This window comes from Hemicordylus capensis, chromosome 1 (assembly GCF_027244095.1).
Source record: "Hemicordylus capensis ecotype Gifberg chromosome 1, rHemCap1.1.pri, whole genome shotgun sequence".
Lineage (NCBI taxonomy): Eukaryota > Metazoa > Chordata > Lepidosauria > Squamata > Cordylidae > Hemicordylus > Hemicordylus capensis.
Genome location: NC_069657.1, coordinates 50,235,723 through 50,252,000, shown reverse-complemented (window position 1 = coordinate 50,252,000; position 16,278 = coordinate 50,235,723). Strand labels below are relative to the sequence as shown.

Sequence of the window (16,278 nt, the reverse complement as noted above, 5' to 3'; positions counted from 1 at the left end):
TTCCTATTACCCCTGACTATTGACCTCTGTGGCTGGGGATGATGGGAGTTGCAGTCCAACATCTCCTGTGGCGGGGGAGTTGTGGTCCAACCATTGCAGTCCAATGTTGAGGGCCAAAGTTGTGCAGCACGGGCTTAAATGATAGCCCCCTGGTGGGCAAACAGTGCACATCTAGGAGCCAATGCAGGCAATAAACAACCCTTTATTGTTGGCAATAATGCAGTGCAGGCAATAAACAACCCTTTATTGTTTTACTCTTCTATCTCAAGTAAAAGATCCTGGTTACTGCCAGAACTCCCTGTAGAGCTCCCAAATCCTGCACTTAGGAAACTCTGGGCCCTGTATCTCCTGAGCCTCCCCCTCCCCAAAATGAACAGTTTGAACCCTTGGCCCAGTATCCTTTGGTATGCCCGGTATATCCTTTCATTCCCACCCCTCCTTACCTTGGATTTGACTGTTAACAGATTTTGGCACCTCTTACCCTCTGTGGGTTAACCTGGTCCTGGGATGTGTTTAAAAAAATATAAATGGTAGCTGACATGATCTGCAGCCCTACGGCGACACAAGGGGGACTTCAGAGAGCTGCAGATGCACAAGTAGCCTTCAGTGTCCCTGTACTGAAGGCTGCTTTGTGCAGCAGTCTGGGCACACAAGGGGGGAAGGCAGAGCAATTTTTGCGTCTCACCCAGCCCTTTCCACTGGTATAGATCTATTCCTGAGGGTTGTGCAGTCCTCAGGGGTGGATTAATACAATTGTGAAGGGCTTTGGGAGAGAGAGGAGAGACATGAAAACTACTACCGCCCTCCTCTTACATTCTCAGTCCTCTGCACAAACCAGCCTTCAGGGCAGGGACGCTGAAGGCTGCTTGTGGGTCCACAGCCCTCTTTTCATCAGAGGAGGACTGTGGATCATGTCAGCCACTATCTCTGCTGTGCTGTGAGATGGGCTGCTCCTATTTTAGCATGCAACGAAAGCCACAGTCTGAATGGCATTTCCCCTAATACTCTAATAGACTTCCAGCAACGCATTATTGTTTCTCTGTGCCTCAGGGTCCCCTTCTTCAGGGCTTGAATATTAGCTCTGAACAAACATAATTTGGATTTTGCAGTCGCCGGTCTAGTTCTGCTGATTTGGCAAGGTCACAAAGGGGGCATCTCTAGAGGGAGTCTCAGCAAATTGATAATATCTACAAAAAAGATCAGCTAAAAAGGGACTTTGCATTATACAAACACCGCAACACTTTGATAGCTACAACACTGTCACAAAGGATTCTGAGGCGGGGACTAATGGGTTGATTTTTTTCAATTTTGGTCAGGGATACTTATGAGTGTTTTGCAGCGAAGGCATTTGTAGGAGTTGTGGCTGGGGCACGCAAGGGGTCCTTCAGCACTGTGGGCTGCCTTATGCATTATGAAAGAAACAGACATATGCCGTGTCATTTAGCTTGTAGCTACTTCTGCTTTCTTTGCAGAACAACTGCATGTCCCTTGCTCCTCAGCTGTATGCTTTGGAGAGGCAGGGCCAGTTGTGCAGCTTTTCTGTAGTCTACACTTTGATACAAAGTCCTGTAGCTAGAGTTGCTATGTCCCCCAAAATCCTGGGTTTCACCCAGATTTTAAGCATCCCACCCAGCTTGCTTAGCCCACCCAGATTCTCCCAGATTTCATTTAAAAATAAACTAAAATAAGCTAAGCTCTAGTCCTTGTAGAAGTGGAGTTATGGAGCAAAATGTGCAGTCACTATTCTGCTCAGAAATTATTTTCCAGCCAATTTACATAATATGCAAATTAGGCACCCAGATTTGGAAAGCAAGAATATGGCAACCCTACCTGCAACTGCCTTGCACGTTGCAGGGTAAAGGAGGGGAAATGCTAAATTGTTTTTATACCAGCTTCTACTGTAACATGTGTGTTGGGTAGGAGGTCTGATAGGTTCTTGGTTTCTTATTTGTTAACTCGTGTGCCATTTCATGTTTGCCTTGCGGAGCTACCTAAAATCTGAAATCAATTACACCTGTAGAGTAATTGCAACAGTTTCTCTCTCAACCTTCCATGCCCAGTTTTGTCTCCTAAATTTCAATGCACGCCAAGCACACACATATCCCTTTCACTCTGCTACACAGGAAGGCTATGCACACGAGCAGCCGTACTCAGGTTAGGGAAGCCCAACCTGGGAAGGGCTGCTTGTGTGCAGTGCCAGGATCGAGCCCTAGCCTGCCCTACCTTACCCACAAGCCTGAGTTTTGTACCCAGGCTTTCACCTGGGTTAAAGGGCACAAGCACCAGGTACAAGGTCGTGTGTATGCACGCAGCCTGAGCATACACAGAGTCAGGCGCCGAGAGCCCCCGACTCCCAGGGGAATCTGGGAAAATGCCTCTCCCGGGAGGATCTGACTCACTGTGTGGTGCATTGTGGGATTCCTGGAGGCCAGGACAATGAGTCCTGACCTCCAGAGATCTGTGCTGCTCCGTACAGCACGGATTGTGTGAGCACATGGCGCACCAAGGAAGATTGTCAAGAATCATTGGAGGGCAAGGTGGGTGAAGCTCTGCCTCGCCCCCCCCCATCCACCCCACCTGAAGACGATTGTGAGTATAGCCTTAGGGGCTTTAACTAGTTGGTCATAGGAACATAGGAAGCTGACTTATACTGAGTCAGACCATTGGTTCATCCAGCTCAGTATTGTCTACCCAGACTGGCAGCAGCTTCTCCAAGATTACAGGCAGGAGTTTCTCCCAGCCCTATCTGAAGATGCCAGGGAATGGCTCATGTAGTCTCCCATTCAAATGCAAACCAGGGTGGACCCTGCTTAGGAAAGAGGACAATTCATGCTTGCTACCACAAAACCAGCTCTCCTCTCCTATACATGTGCTGAAGGCAACTGACACTTTTCCGTCAACAGCACAGCTATTCATCTACCATGTATTCTATAAAGTAGGATGCCAAATCAAATATTTTTTTAAAAGGAATGAACTGTAACTAATTTCTCTACAGGAATAGATGGTTCCAAAATAAAAGGCTTGAAGCAGCTGGGTCCTTATTACTACAACTATTTATATACTGCATTTCATGTGGGTTCTCTCACTCTATCCCTGCAGTACTATGATGGGAACACACAGATTATGTGTAGAAATGATTTCTTATATAATCTGATATGAACCAGCAGCCTGAAACAGCCTTTCCTGACATTTCCCTATATAATCTATAGTGTACACAAAACTATTTTCTATACCATTCCTAGTAAATTAGGGTTGCCAACTTTCTTTTTCCAGCAGGGCTCCTGTGCCTTTAACAATTGCAAGTCAGGCAGAAGTTTAGTAGGTGACGCTTTTCCCATCATCACCTCCAAGCCAGAAAAGGGCTTAATCGGCTAGATTTCTGGCCTCCTAATGCCACTGAAGCACTGCCAGAAAAAAGAGCAACCAGTGCCATTTGGATGTATGCCTGTAGCACCTGGTCAGGTAAAGTGTTCTGTATATGCCCTACTAGAATCTCCCTTAAGTCTACGATACTGCAGAGTAAAAAACAGCAGCACTGAACAGCAAGTCAGCAAAAAGCTTGAACTCTTGCAACCTCTTGAACTCCTTGAGTGACAGGCCACCTACTCAGGTTCTGTCAAGTTGGGCTTCTTTAATCCTAGAGAGCCACTTACCCACGCAGGCCATAAGTATCAAGTCTAACTGGAAGCCATCAAAGCAGTCACAAGTATAGCCCTCCTGCACGCGCACACAGCGCCCGTTCTCGCAGCCATTCAGGATCCCGCACTCCTCTGCTTGCAGCCCTTCAAAACTGCTGTAGTGCCCTGAAGAGACAAGGGGGCAGTAAGCCTGTGTGGGGAGCAGTACCGAGAGAGGGACTGTCCACCCAAGAGAAAGGACGTCGTTCTGGAAAGGGAGCCATACCAGGAACTACACTTTCAAAAGGTAAGTATGGTCATCATTTAGCACATGTGTAGCGGTAAAAAGATCTCATGACTTATGTATTTTGCTTCTATCTTTTTTGTTACATCCCTACACGATACATTTAATACAAGATACTTTTGCTTTTAAATGCGTTGACGTATTAAATTCTTTTTGCAAAGGGGGAAGACCATGGGCAGCAAAGACAAGGTAACCTTTCCTCCATTTGCCCTCCTTCCCCAACCCCACTCATGCTTCCTAACCTTGATCCAACTAAGGAGATCTGCAGATGCAAGCAGCCTTCCATGTGCTTTCCATGCGCCAGATTAGGCAACACAGGTGTAAACTGGATGTGCATCCAAACGTCCATCTGAGTGTGGGTGTGGGACGTCTACACAGCATTGATATCAATGGCTCTGCATCCAGAATGCAGATGTTGAATGTGCATCCAAATGCGCATCTCAATGAAGTGATGCAATGTGGAGAGATTGCACCTGCCCTCGGAGATCTGTCTGGATAGCCTTTCCATTTCATAGTGGTTGACATGCTGCGCAGCGGAATGTTGGTGTTAGGGACCCGCCTGTGCTGCTGAGCAAGTTGAAAGGCAGTTCCGATGGTGTTGCGGGTCAAGGCGGTAGCACAATGACTTCTTCAGCTGGGCACTTCAGTGCGATTACCAATGGGAGCAACACTGCACAACTGCCCAGACACTGTTTTAAGTCATTGAGCTACTGCTGTGTCATGCCAACATGGTCGGGGCTGCCTTTCACATTGCACTGCAGTCCTACAACGTTTCACATAACGAATAATCAACCTATGGAATTCTCTGCCACAAGGTGTGGTGACAGCCAACAGCCTGGATGGTTTTAAGAGGGGTTTAGATAAATTCATGAAGGGCAGGTCTATCAGTGTCTACTAGGCCACCTCCAGTCTCAGAGGCAAGATACCTTTCTAATACCAGTTGCAGGGGAGTAGCAGTAGGAGAGAGGGCATGCCCTCAGCTCTTGCCTGTGAGCTTCCCAGAGGCATCTGGTAGGCCACTTTGTGAAACAGGATGCTGGACTAGATGGGCCTTGGGCCTGATCCAGCAGGGCTGTTCTTATGTTCTTAATACTGATATTCTACTGCACGGTATGTTGGACCCTAGTTCTGATATGCATGTGGATTACTTTATTTGAATCAGTGTGCCTGAGGTGGGGAAAGGGTCTGCCTACAGCCTGAATTATTTGGCTGAAGAGGTAACCACTAGTGCATCCTTGGCCATAATCTGAATTAGATACACTGAGCCGTCCCCGACCCCCATATTTACCAGTTTGGCCAGGCACATAGTGAGGCTGTGTCTGTGCTGGACGGAGTCGAGGTGCTTGTAGGGCTGTGCTGTCTCCAAATTCATGGCTTGGTTCTGTTCTGGAGAGGCTGGTGTCAGGCACTCCGTACTCAAGACCCAAGTGGTTGTAATAGGGCTCTAAATCTGGGCTGTAGAGTCCCTCATGGTGGTCTTCCTGATTTTGTCCATATTCATAGCTAGGCCTCTCTCGGAGTCCAGCCTCACCCCTGGCAACATTGCACAGTTGAGCAAAATCCTCTGGAAGAGGAGACAAAGTCAAGAGGCTATTAAAACATCATAGATCACACAGAGCAAAGATGATGCATGAAGGACTAAGCACCACTACATGGTGGTGGTCTGGGGTTGGAGATGAACAGCTGGGCGAGGCAGAGCCATGGCAGCTGGACCAGATGTGAAATGGCTCCTTGGCATTTTTGTGATTTGCCTGCCAAGATGTTTATCTTGTGGTCCAGGAGAACGCTTTCTTCATCTTCTTTTAGATTCAAGGCTTCAGGGAAAGCTCTGGAAAGACCCCTGATCAAGGAAAGTGAGGTCTGCATCAAAAGGATGCAGAGATGGGATGAAGTCATTGGGACATAGGAAGCTGTCATATACTGAGTCAGACCATTGGTCTATCTAGCTCAGTATTGTCTTCACAGACTGGCAGTGGCTTCTCCAAGGTTGCGGGCAGGAATCTCTCTCAGCCCTATCTTGGAGGAGCCAGAGAGGGAACTTGGAACCTTTTGCTCTTTCCAGAGCAGCTCCATCCCCTGAGGGGAATATCTTGCAGTGCTCTCATGCATTGTCTCCCATTCAAATGCAACCAGGGCAGACCCTGCGCTATTAGCTATGTGGACAAGTCATGCTTGCTCCCACAAGACCAGCTCTCCTCTCCAAGTCAGATCTGTGAGGCCAGGCAGAGTGGGCCAGAAAGTGCTTGATGAGAAATAACTCAACAAATGTTTAGGTGTTATTAGTAGCAGTAGAGGAGTTCAGTCTGAGTCAGTATTAGTTGTATGTTCTAGCACGGGCAAGAGGAATTCACTGACGCTGATTCATTCTCTTTCCGAAGGAACTGTTAAAAGGAACTGCAGAAGGCAGTAACTGAAAATCACAAGATCCAACTGTTTACATGTGATGTTTGGCCCAAATGAAGTTGCTTCAAGAGTCTAAATACTTGCCATACAATTGATACTGGCAAAGGCCTAGGCCAACCTGACCATTGAAGACTGTGCCCTAGGGACGTGCAGAATGTTCCAATGTCAAAATGTTTTGAATAGAAATGGGCCATTTTGAATGTTTTGAACTTGGAGCAGAACAACCCTGTTTCAATCAAAACATTTTGAATGCCATGTTTGGAGGCCTGTTTTTCCCTTGTTGATTGGTTTTCTGACACTGGCTTCCAATAGGCTTGCAATATCCTTGCTTCTTGGTTGGCTTGTTATCACACAAATCAGATGGTGTCATGGGCAACTGTACCCCCATTGGCTGGGGAATGGGGGAGGAAGCAGGGAACACAAAAGGAGGGCATTTCAAAATGTATTCAAAGAGACTAGGAGGTAGAGAGAACCCTTATACTGTGCCTCTCTTACAGAAGAGGATACATCAGGTCAGGACAGGAAGAAGGAAAGTTTGATTTTGTGGTTTTCTTATCTCAGCACTGAGTATAATATGCTGTGCTATTGCTACTATAACTATATGGTTTTGCTGGATCCCAGATTGACAAAGGCAGAACTTGTCTTCCTTCCCTGAGTTGTGGCTTGGTTTGTTTGTAGCAAGAAATGGACAGTAGCAGCTGTGTGTGTATATATATATCTGTGTAATATTTCTTGGTGATTGCTCTGATGAGCTCCATGTCTGTCCTTGAGACTAACTTGTGCTTCACTCACTGCTCTGGTCTGCTTTGCAATCTGCATTGCAAGGTGTACTCAGTCAAAAAATGTGGCTGAAGTTGCTCTAGTTGAGCTTATGGCTATGCTTACTGCTAAGTAAGGATGCTGCTGTGGCAGCTGTTGCAATGCTAGGAAGTAACACAAGGAGTCATAATTGTGCATGAGAGAGCAAATTAATGGAGGAAGACAAATTGATGAAGGACAGGTCTATCAATGGCTACTAGTCTGCTGGCTATAGGCCACCTCCAGCCTCAGAGGCAAGATGCCTCTGAATACCAGTTGCAGGGGAGCAACAGCAAGAGAGAGGGCATGCCCTCACCTCTTGCCTGTGTGTGGGCTTCTCGGAGGCATCTGGTAGATCACTGTGTGAAACAGGATGCTGGACTAGATAGGCCTTGGGCCTGATCTAGCAAAGCTGTTAATATGTTCTTAAATTGTACCAATGATAATATTGCAGTGCAGGCACTGTGGCTGGCATTGGATTCTGGGTCAGAGATTCTTTTTTGGCTATTTCTGGACTGTGTTTTAAATGTGTGTTCTGTGTTGGGAGGGACAGATTCCCTTTTACTGTGTGCTTCTGTAGCACTTTTCAAAGTAGGTTTGCAAAATGCATTGTAAATTGCAGTGCAAAACTTGTGTGCATGCACTCTGTGAGTGCAGCTTGTTCCAGACATAGGGAACAATGGGGAAACTTGAAACACCCCATTGTTCCCCATGGGTAGCTCCTAGAAACACCAAAGTGGGTTGTGTGGTAGAGCATGATGGGTGCTACCTACCACCCAACCCACCAAAGAACTGGGCATGTGGTCAATTTTAAACACATTTTTAAACTTTCCCCCAAACCCCCAGAGAATCCTATGGAGATCCCATTTCTTTTATGGGTGGTAGGTCGCACCCATCATGCCCTACCATCCAACCCACTTTGATGTCCCTTGGAGCTACCTATGGGGAACAAAGGGGTGTTTCCCCATTGTTCCCTATGGCCAAAACACTCGAAACGTTTCAAGTTTGTTTCATTGAAACAGCTGGATCGACTGCTGTTTTTGCCGAAACGCTTTCACCACTTGTGTTTCGTTTTGAGCTCAAAACAGAATGCAAAACCCATTTCATGCACATCCCTACTATTATGCCCCTCCCCTCTCTAATCCCAAGTGGTAGATGCATTCTCTCACCAGAGGTCCTGGGGGGGCAGAGTGCACAGTGCGGACTCCAGGCCTCTCCATAACGGCAGCAGCATTCTGTGTATGTGGTCCTATGTCCCAAAAGCGGCTCAATGCATATGTAGTGTTCATTGACTCTCTGCCAGCAGATGTCCAAGTGAATTTCATGTTCATCCACATCATCTGCCAGTGATATAAACAAACAAAATAAGAAGTCATGGGAATATTGTATTATTTCTCTGTGTAAACCACCTTGAGCCATTTTTTGAAGGGCGGGATAGAAATTGAATAAACAACAACAACAATACAGCAAATGATAGGGATGTGCAAACTGGTTTGAAGGTTTGGGGTCAAGCTGAAACACCCCCGGACTGAACCCCGCTGGCCGTTTGGGGAGTTTGCAAGCATTTTAATGTTAAAGAAGTAAAAGGCCCGCTGGCCTTCCTTATGTAAAAAATCGCCTCGTTTAGACATTCTTCAGCCCGTTCCAGACCTTTCTCCCCTCACAGTGGCCATTTTTGGGGCTGCTGTGTATGCACAATGGGCCCCATGCGTGGCTGAGTCAATTTTTTAAAACATTAAAATGCTCACGAACCACCCCGAACCAAACCTGGGGGGCAAAACTGATGGTTCGACAGGGGGCAAAACTGAACTGGCCTGGTCTGGTTCAGACTCGAACCGAACCAGGCCAGAAGGAATTTTGCACACCCCTAGCAGTCGAAGGTGAGATGACCAGAAGTGCAGCCTCAGCCCAACTTCCGTGCTAGGTCATATACCACTCTGCATTCCACCTTATGGCTGACATCCTGACTGCTTGGATAGCATGCAAGGTTGCACCAGGGCAAGATCACATAACTGCCCTTAAAAAGGGGGATTTGCACAACTGTGCTATAGCACTCTTGTGCAAAATTTCCCTTTATAACAAATGAGGTATAATGCAGGTTGCAGTAGCGCAACACTGGAACGCAGGCTCCAGACTGAGCATAAGCAGCTAGCACAACAGCTTTGCACTAGCATGACATCCTTTCGCAAGCGCTTCGTTAGTCGGGATGTCAGTCCGTGACCTTTAATCATTTGGCCTCACATCATCATCATGCTTAGGTAGTGCATTTTTCAGGTGGGGTGGGGGCAGCTTTGGACATTTTTGTTACAATATTGGCCAGGGGAGAGTGGGGCTGGAACTGTAAAACATTAAGGTCATCCACATGACCAAAGAGCTGAGGGGAAGGCAGGAGCAGTGTTCCCTCTAACAGGGATTACCAGATGTTGTTGACTACAACTCCCATAATCCCCAAGCAAAAGCCGCTGCAGCTGGGGATTCTAGGATTTGTTGTCAACAACATCTGGGGATCCCTGTTAGAGGGAACACTGGCAGGAGCCTACCTGCCTTCCCCCACTTGATTGGAGTCCAAACAGGGCTCTGCTGCCCACTTGCACGGCAACAAGTGGTGCAGCAAGCAGGAGCAGTGGGGAAGGAAACTGGGCCGCCAGGAATCCCACAATGAACCACATGAGCAGCGTGGCATTGGGAAGGTTCCTGCTGCCGGGCCGCTCTCCCCACCCCACCCAGCTCTATAGCAAAGATGACTGCCGGCAGCCTGGGAGGAGCTGCCAGCAGGCCCAATACCAACACAACCCAAGAGTGAGAATGACAACGCCCATCCTCCTACCTCACTTTTAGCCCAGGTAGAAAAGCAGGGCTATCTTGGGGAGGAGCAGTGGGACTGGGAGCAATCCCAGTGCCTCCCTAGGTCAGCCTTACCTGGGCTAGCCCTGCCCTACCCAGCCATGAGAATGATTGTTCTTCATTGTGTAGCACAAGGTCTATAGAGAAGAGACATACAAGAAGGGGGCCTACTTATGCTGAAAGAGGATGATCTACCAGCTGGTGGAAGCACTCTGCTGACCACCTGCATGAAGGATCACAGTGTACTGTATATATTATATGCACTATATACACACACAAGGTCCCAGATTCAATTCTTTGACAATTCTAGAGAGAAGATCTCAAGTACTGGGGTTAGGAAATTCCTCTGCCTGGGACCCTAAAGAACTTCTGCTAGTCACAGTAATCAGTACTGGACAAATTGAACCACTGGCACAGTCCAATGTACAGTTGCAGATTTTAAGCGAAGTTTAGAGAAACTGCTCCTGTATGTTACATTTTTCTCTGCGATCATGTTGGCTACACCTTGCCTTTTGAATGAAATGAAATCTCAGATTCCTGCCTGAGGTATTAAATTCTGCTCTTAGGAACCATATTGCACAGTAGACAGGATAGCGCTCACCTGAGCTACTGGAGACATTGATGCAGCGGTTGCGGGTTGCATCCAGCACCAGGGGAAGGCTGCAGAAACAGTGATAGGAGCCAGCTGTGTTGAGACACTTGCCATTGATACAGGCCTCTTCATTCTCACATTCATCTAGGTCTGCAGGCATTGAGCAGAAAGTTCACATCAGCAAATGAGAAGACTGACCTTTAACCTCCCCACCCCAATGGAAGCCTCAAGGGATGCTCCCCCATAACCAGGTCTGCACAACCTTGCAGGCACCACTTCATACTCCTCATTTGATGCGCTTTAATAAAGGCCCTGCTCCAGAGGCCGCCCAAGGCATTAAGACGACAAGGGGCCAAATACTGCCTTACCCCATGCCCCTCGTGGGGACCACCCCCCCTTGCAAAACTGACCCTTGCAAGGAATGCTGCTGGAATGTTGCCAGCAGCCTCTTCTTGTGCATCTTATCCATCCATTCCATTCCATTCCATTCCATTCGCCGCCCATACTAGAACAGCTCAGGACAGTTTACATCAAAATCTCAACCCATTTAAAATTTAACATAAAACATAAAATAAGCTTTTGGGGGGCGGGGGTGAAGAAGAAGGCAGCCTTCTGTCTTCTCCACACGCTCCTTGCAAAGCTTGCCAGGGTCAGATTAGTCTCAAAGAGATGCTTCAGTGTTGGCAGTGGTGGGGGGCATCTCACTGCCCTGCTGATGCCCCACTAATCCACTGCTTGAGGTGACTGACCGCCTCACCTAGCCTCATGAAAGGCCCACCTCTGCTCTATTCCCTACACATGGTATAGGCAACTCTACAAGCATAGAAAGCATATCCAGCAGTCACTGAGAGCCTCCTCACCAACACACTCAAGCCTGCTGGAGTCATAGATATAACCGGAGCGGCAGAAACACGTGTACCCTGGTACTGTGTTCACACAGTGTCCATTCCGACAGACTTCAGAACCAAACATCTCACATTCATCAGCATCTATAGAGAGGGAGGGAGAGAGAGAGGCACATAACCTTGATGGGTATTTCCTGTAGGGATGTGCACAGAACCGGCAGGGGCTATTTCCCCCAACGGTGCTGCACTGTAAAAGGGTGGCAGCATATCTCCAGGCTGCCATGTTCCCTCATTGGACTGGAAGTGACAGGATGCACACTGTGTGCGCACCTGATGTGTGCACATACTCCGGGTACTTCCTGTCACTTCCAGTCCGACAAGGGAACATGGTGGCAGGGAGATACGCTGCTGCCCTGCCAGACACTTTTACAGTGCAGCGCCAGTGTGGGAAACGCGATGGGAGGGGTAAGAGCACTCCCTCCCCGCTGTTAAGGGTATCCCCCCCACCTTCAAACCAGCCAAACCGCCAGTTGTTCGAACCTGTTTGGAGGCCCATAAAAGGGCTTCCAAACAGGTTTGTGCACATCCCTAATTTCCTATGGGTTTGCTATAGAATCTCTGCATGTTCTACTTCCTGTCCCCCCACCCCCACCCACTGCAGAGAATAGTAGGAACTTTCCCAGATGAGTGGCTTTACTGTGGCTGGAAGTGCCTAAAGCTAAGCCGTTCTGAGCACTGCACCAAAGCGCTACTTTTTAAGGACGCATATAAATGCGCACTAACTGCAAATCATCAAGAGCAAAGCTGAATAATGCCATTGGCTGTATGAATGGCTCCTTCTATTGTTGTCTTGACATCGCTGTAAATGGTTCCCTTGTATGAACTTCCCTCCAGCCTAAGTGTAGTGAAGCTGTGTTCAATTGCCATTTGGAAAAGTGCCATTTAAACTGAGGAAATGGTGTATGTGTGTGAATTCCCTTCCAGCACCACAGCACCCAAATAAATTTCCCCCACCACCTGTGGCTGCTTTTAACCAAAGAAAAAGAAGTTGGGAGATCTGATCATGGATCTCTCACATCATGTTGAATTTGGTGCTCAGATACTGGGTGGTGCTGGGAGTAAAAGAGAAAGGAGTACCTGTGTAAGATGTCTGTCCAAAGATCAGTGTCCCTTCCACAGGGATATAGCCCTTTCCACTGGGGCAAATCTCAATATATTCCACTGGAAAACATGGAGGAAGGCAAGCAAGATGAGAACAGGACAAATAGAGACAAAAACAGAACGCAGATTATTGCAGCACACCCTATAAAAATATGATGAATATTTATATACTGCTTTTCAACAAACGTTCCCAAAGTGGATTACATAGATATACAATAAATACATAAATAAAATGGCTCCCTGTCCCCAAAGAGCTCACAACCTAAAAAAAAAACATAAGATAGACACCAGCAACAGCCACTGGAGGGATGCTGTGCTGGGGATGGATAGGGCCAATTGCTCTTTCCCTGCTAAATAAAGAGAATCACCACATTAAAAAGTTGCCTCTTTGCTCAGTTAGCAGGGGTGCAGAGGAGAGCTGGTCTTGTGGTAGAAAGCATGAATTGTCCCCTTTGCCAAGCTGGGTTGGCCCTGGTTTTCATTTGAAAGGGAGACTACATGTCAGCACTGTAAGATATTCCCCTTAGGAGATGGGGCTGCTTTGGGAAGAGCAGTTCCCTCCCTGGCACCTCCAAGATAGGGTTGGGAGAGATTCCTGCCTGTAACCTTGGAGAAGCCACTGTAGACAAGCTGTGAGAAGCTGTAGACAAGCTTGTAGAGAAGCTGTGTAGACAATACTGAGCTAGAAGGACCAATGGTCTGACTCAGTAGAAGGCAGCTTCCTATGTTCCTATGACAGAGCAAGCAGGATGCTTCTCTCCTTGCTTCAGTCTGCTCAAGAAGAACACCCTAGAGACCAAGTTGTCTTACCTGAGCCAATGACAGGGCAGGGATGGGTCTCACAGTTGTCTCCCCAGGCTGCTCCTTCAGTGCAACAGCATTCCTCCTTTGTAGTGTTGTTGGCCAAGACGCTGTCACACAATGGGACGTCACTGATATGATAGTAACACGCTTTGTGTTCTGAGCTGCCAGGATGCAAAGATACAGGCCTTCCAGGTTCCCCTAAGATTAGAGATAAAATGCAGTTACATGCAATGGAGGCAGCCACTGATCACATTATTCTAGCAATTAGCCAGAACTGGAGTTTCCATTGATTCAGACAGTCTGGCAGAGCTTGGCATCCCAAGGGCTCTATCATGGACTGTGATCCACTTTAGCACTGTAACTGCACAACTGCTCATTTGTTTCGTACACTCCAGAAATTTCACTTATATTTTCATATCACAGTTTGGCAAACACATTTCCTCCTCAATAGCATCTGATTGCCATGTGGAATGCAGCTGCAAAAGTGTCAGGGGTTATTAGCAACTAGTAATGCAATCCCTTCTGTATGCCATTATGTAATTTTTAAAAATATATTGTTGTAGCTATTATTTTTAAATGTCTTCGGTAAGTGCATTCTGCTTTGGAGTGTAACCATTGACGCTGGAGCACAGACCCAGTCCAAATCAGCTAGGATACAACTTCTCTCAATGCTCCAGCCAGCCATTTGAGAAATTCTTAATTTTTTTTTATTACCTTTAAAAAAAAAAAAAACAAAAAACCTTCCTTCAGGTCCCCCAGTATGCCATTAAAAAAGATAGCTGCAAACAGCAGCTCAGCCACAACCAGCCTTTAGCAAGACTACCTACTCCCATCCATTATTTAGGGAGATATAATGCTGCTGGGGGCAGATTGGAAATTACAGGTGTCTCAAGCTAAGAGTAAACAGCGATTGGTGTGCTTCCTTTTTTGAGTCATATAGAAAACGCTTCAGAAGTCGGTTCAGTTTTTTGCCCGAAGTCCCAAACCATGCCTTCAGCCCATCCCTGGCTGCCTTTCTTCACTCTACAAGAAGATGATTGGTTGATTTATATATTTATTTATTCAAAATATTTATACCCCGCCTCTCCAGTACACTTTTAATTGGGGTGGCTCACAACAATACAATAGATATAATGTAAAATAAAACTAATAACATTAACCAAATTTAGTCAACAAGTCAATAGTCCAGGCTAAAACCACAATCAGAATTAAGTTGCAAATTAAAAGTTATTTCAAAAGCTAAAAATTGAGAATTATAAAAACTAAAAACTAAAGAACCTACCAGATATAATCAAAGATGGAACATTTAAAAGCTTCTTTTTAAAGAAGTTTTTAAAATTGGTTTTGGGTTTGTTTTATGTGAGAGAAGGAGCATGGTGAAGCTCTACATGGTTCAATATCGATATTCAACTTTATTCAGAAGTGGGTGGGTTATTATATCTGTATAATTCTTCTTATGACTCAATTTGATCAAAAGATGCACTGAGTTTGTATGACTGCCAATCACACATGCTGACATCCAGACTAACGCTATGCTGATGCTATAGGGTAGGAGCAATTTTCACTGATCTTTCTTTTTACTGATCCCTCTTCCCCTTTGAAGTCCACTATGCCTCCCAAAAATATGTTCCTGAAGTGGATATTGGCAAAAAGCATCTCCCATATAGCACCACCACAGCATTATTCTGGATGTCAGCCAGCATATGTGAGGTTTATGCCTCATGGTGTACAGAGGTGCTTTTTATCAGCTATGGCTGGTAAACCAGCTGCAACCCTCTGCAGTGTGCAGAGATGCTTTTTACCAGCTACAGCTGGTACACCAGTTGTGACCCTACTTGCAGAAGTCAGACTGGACCTCAGTCACTCATGCTTTGGTAACCGCTAGATTGACTACTGCAATGCACTCTAGGTGGGACTGCCTTGAAGACACTTCAGACGCTTCAGCTAGTCTAGAATGCTGCGGCAAGGATGCTTGTGGGTGCATGTCACTTCATGAGTATCACATCCATCCTGCAGCAGCTTCATTGGTTACCAATCTGCTTCTGGGCTAGATTCAAGATGCTGGTCTCAACCTTTAAAGCCATACACGGCTTGGGGATGCAATACCTATTGGACTGCATCTGCCCATATAAATATGCCAGTGTCTTCTGCTCAGTATCTCAGGCCCTGCTCATGGCCCCACCACTAAGACTGGGCTGGTGGGGACAGTGACAAAGCATTTTAGGTTGTGACCTCTCCGCTTTGGAATGCCCTCCCCGAAAAGCTTCACCATACTCCCTCCCTCAGTATTTTAAACAAAAAATTAAAAAACATCTTTTAAAAGAGCCTTTTAAATGTTTTATCTGCTGCTTGTTGTATCTGGTAGGCTTTTTAGTTCTCAGTTTTTAGCTTTTTATTCATAACTTTTAATTTGAAACTATTAAAATTTGTAGTTCTAAATGTGGTTTTAGCTTGGTCTTTTAACTTGTTAAACATTATTGTTCTTTTACTTTACATTACATCTGTTTTGTTTCTGTTTTGTTGATGTTGTGAGTTGCCCCGAGCAGTAGAATTCTGGAGAGGCGGGGTATATTTTAAATAAACAAATAAATAAAATAAGCAAGCCTGAATCTGAACATTAATAACCTAGTGCAGTACTTCCATTTACACAAAACCAGAAGAGGATTAGGAACTTGTGGCTTTCTTTGGTATAGCATTCTTTTGAATTCTGTCACGCCAAGTTTTGACCAGTGAACTCTCACCCATGCCTGCTCGGGGGCGGCACACTCCTGCTTCTGTGTCGTATTCCTCATGGTCACTGGGACACAGGCACAGGAAGGCTCCGTCTACATTCTCACAGAGGGCCGTCCCACACACTGCAACCATCAGCTCACACTCATTCACATCTGCAAAATATAGAATCAAGCCCAT

At 46.4% G+C, this 16,278-nt stretch overlaps 1 protein-coding gene across 9 annotated transcripts in view; it reads right to left on the bottom strand.

The window, feature by feature from the left end:
• The window catches only part of LTBP2 (latent transforming growth factor beta binding protein 2), a 259,813-nt gene that overhangs the window by 1,116 nt on the left and 242,419 nt on the right, over positions 1-16,278 (bottom strand). For all 9 annotated transcript variants that reach the window (XM_053276860.1, XM_053276887.1, XM_053276867.1 and 6 more), the window contains 8 exons: positions 16,110-16,253; positions 13,375-13,566; positions 12,541-12,624; positions 11,419-11,547; positions 10,568-10,708; positions 8,292-8,462; positions 5,210-5,485; positions 3,654-3,803 (listed from right to left, as the gene is read on the bottom strand). In XM_053276860.1, coding sequence (XP_053132835.1) covers positions 3,654-3,803; positions 5,210-5,485; positions 8,292-8,462; positions 10,568-10,708; positions 11,419-11,547; positions 12,541-12,624; positions 13,375-13,566; positions 16,110-16,253 — 1,287 coding nt within the window. The remainder of the gene's footprint in view (positions 1-3,653; positions 3,804-5,209; positions 5,486-8,291; positions 8,463-10,567; positions 10,709-11,418; positions 11,548-12,540; positions 12,625-13,374; positions 13,567-16,109; positions 16,254-16,278) is intronic.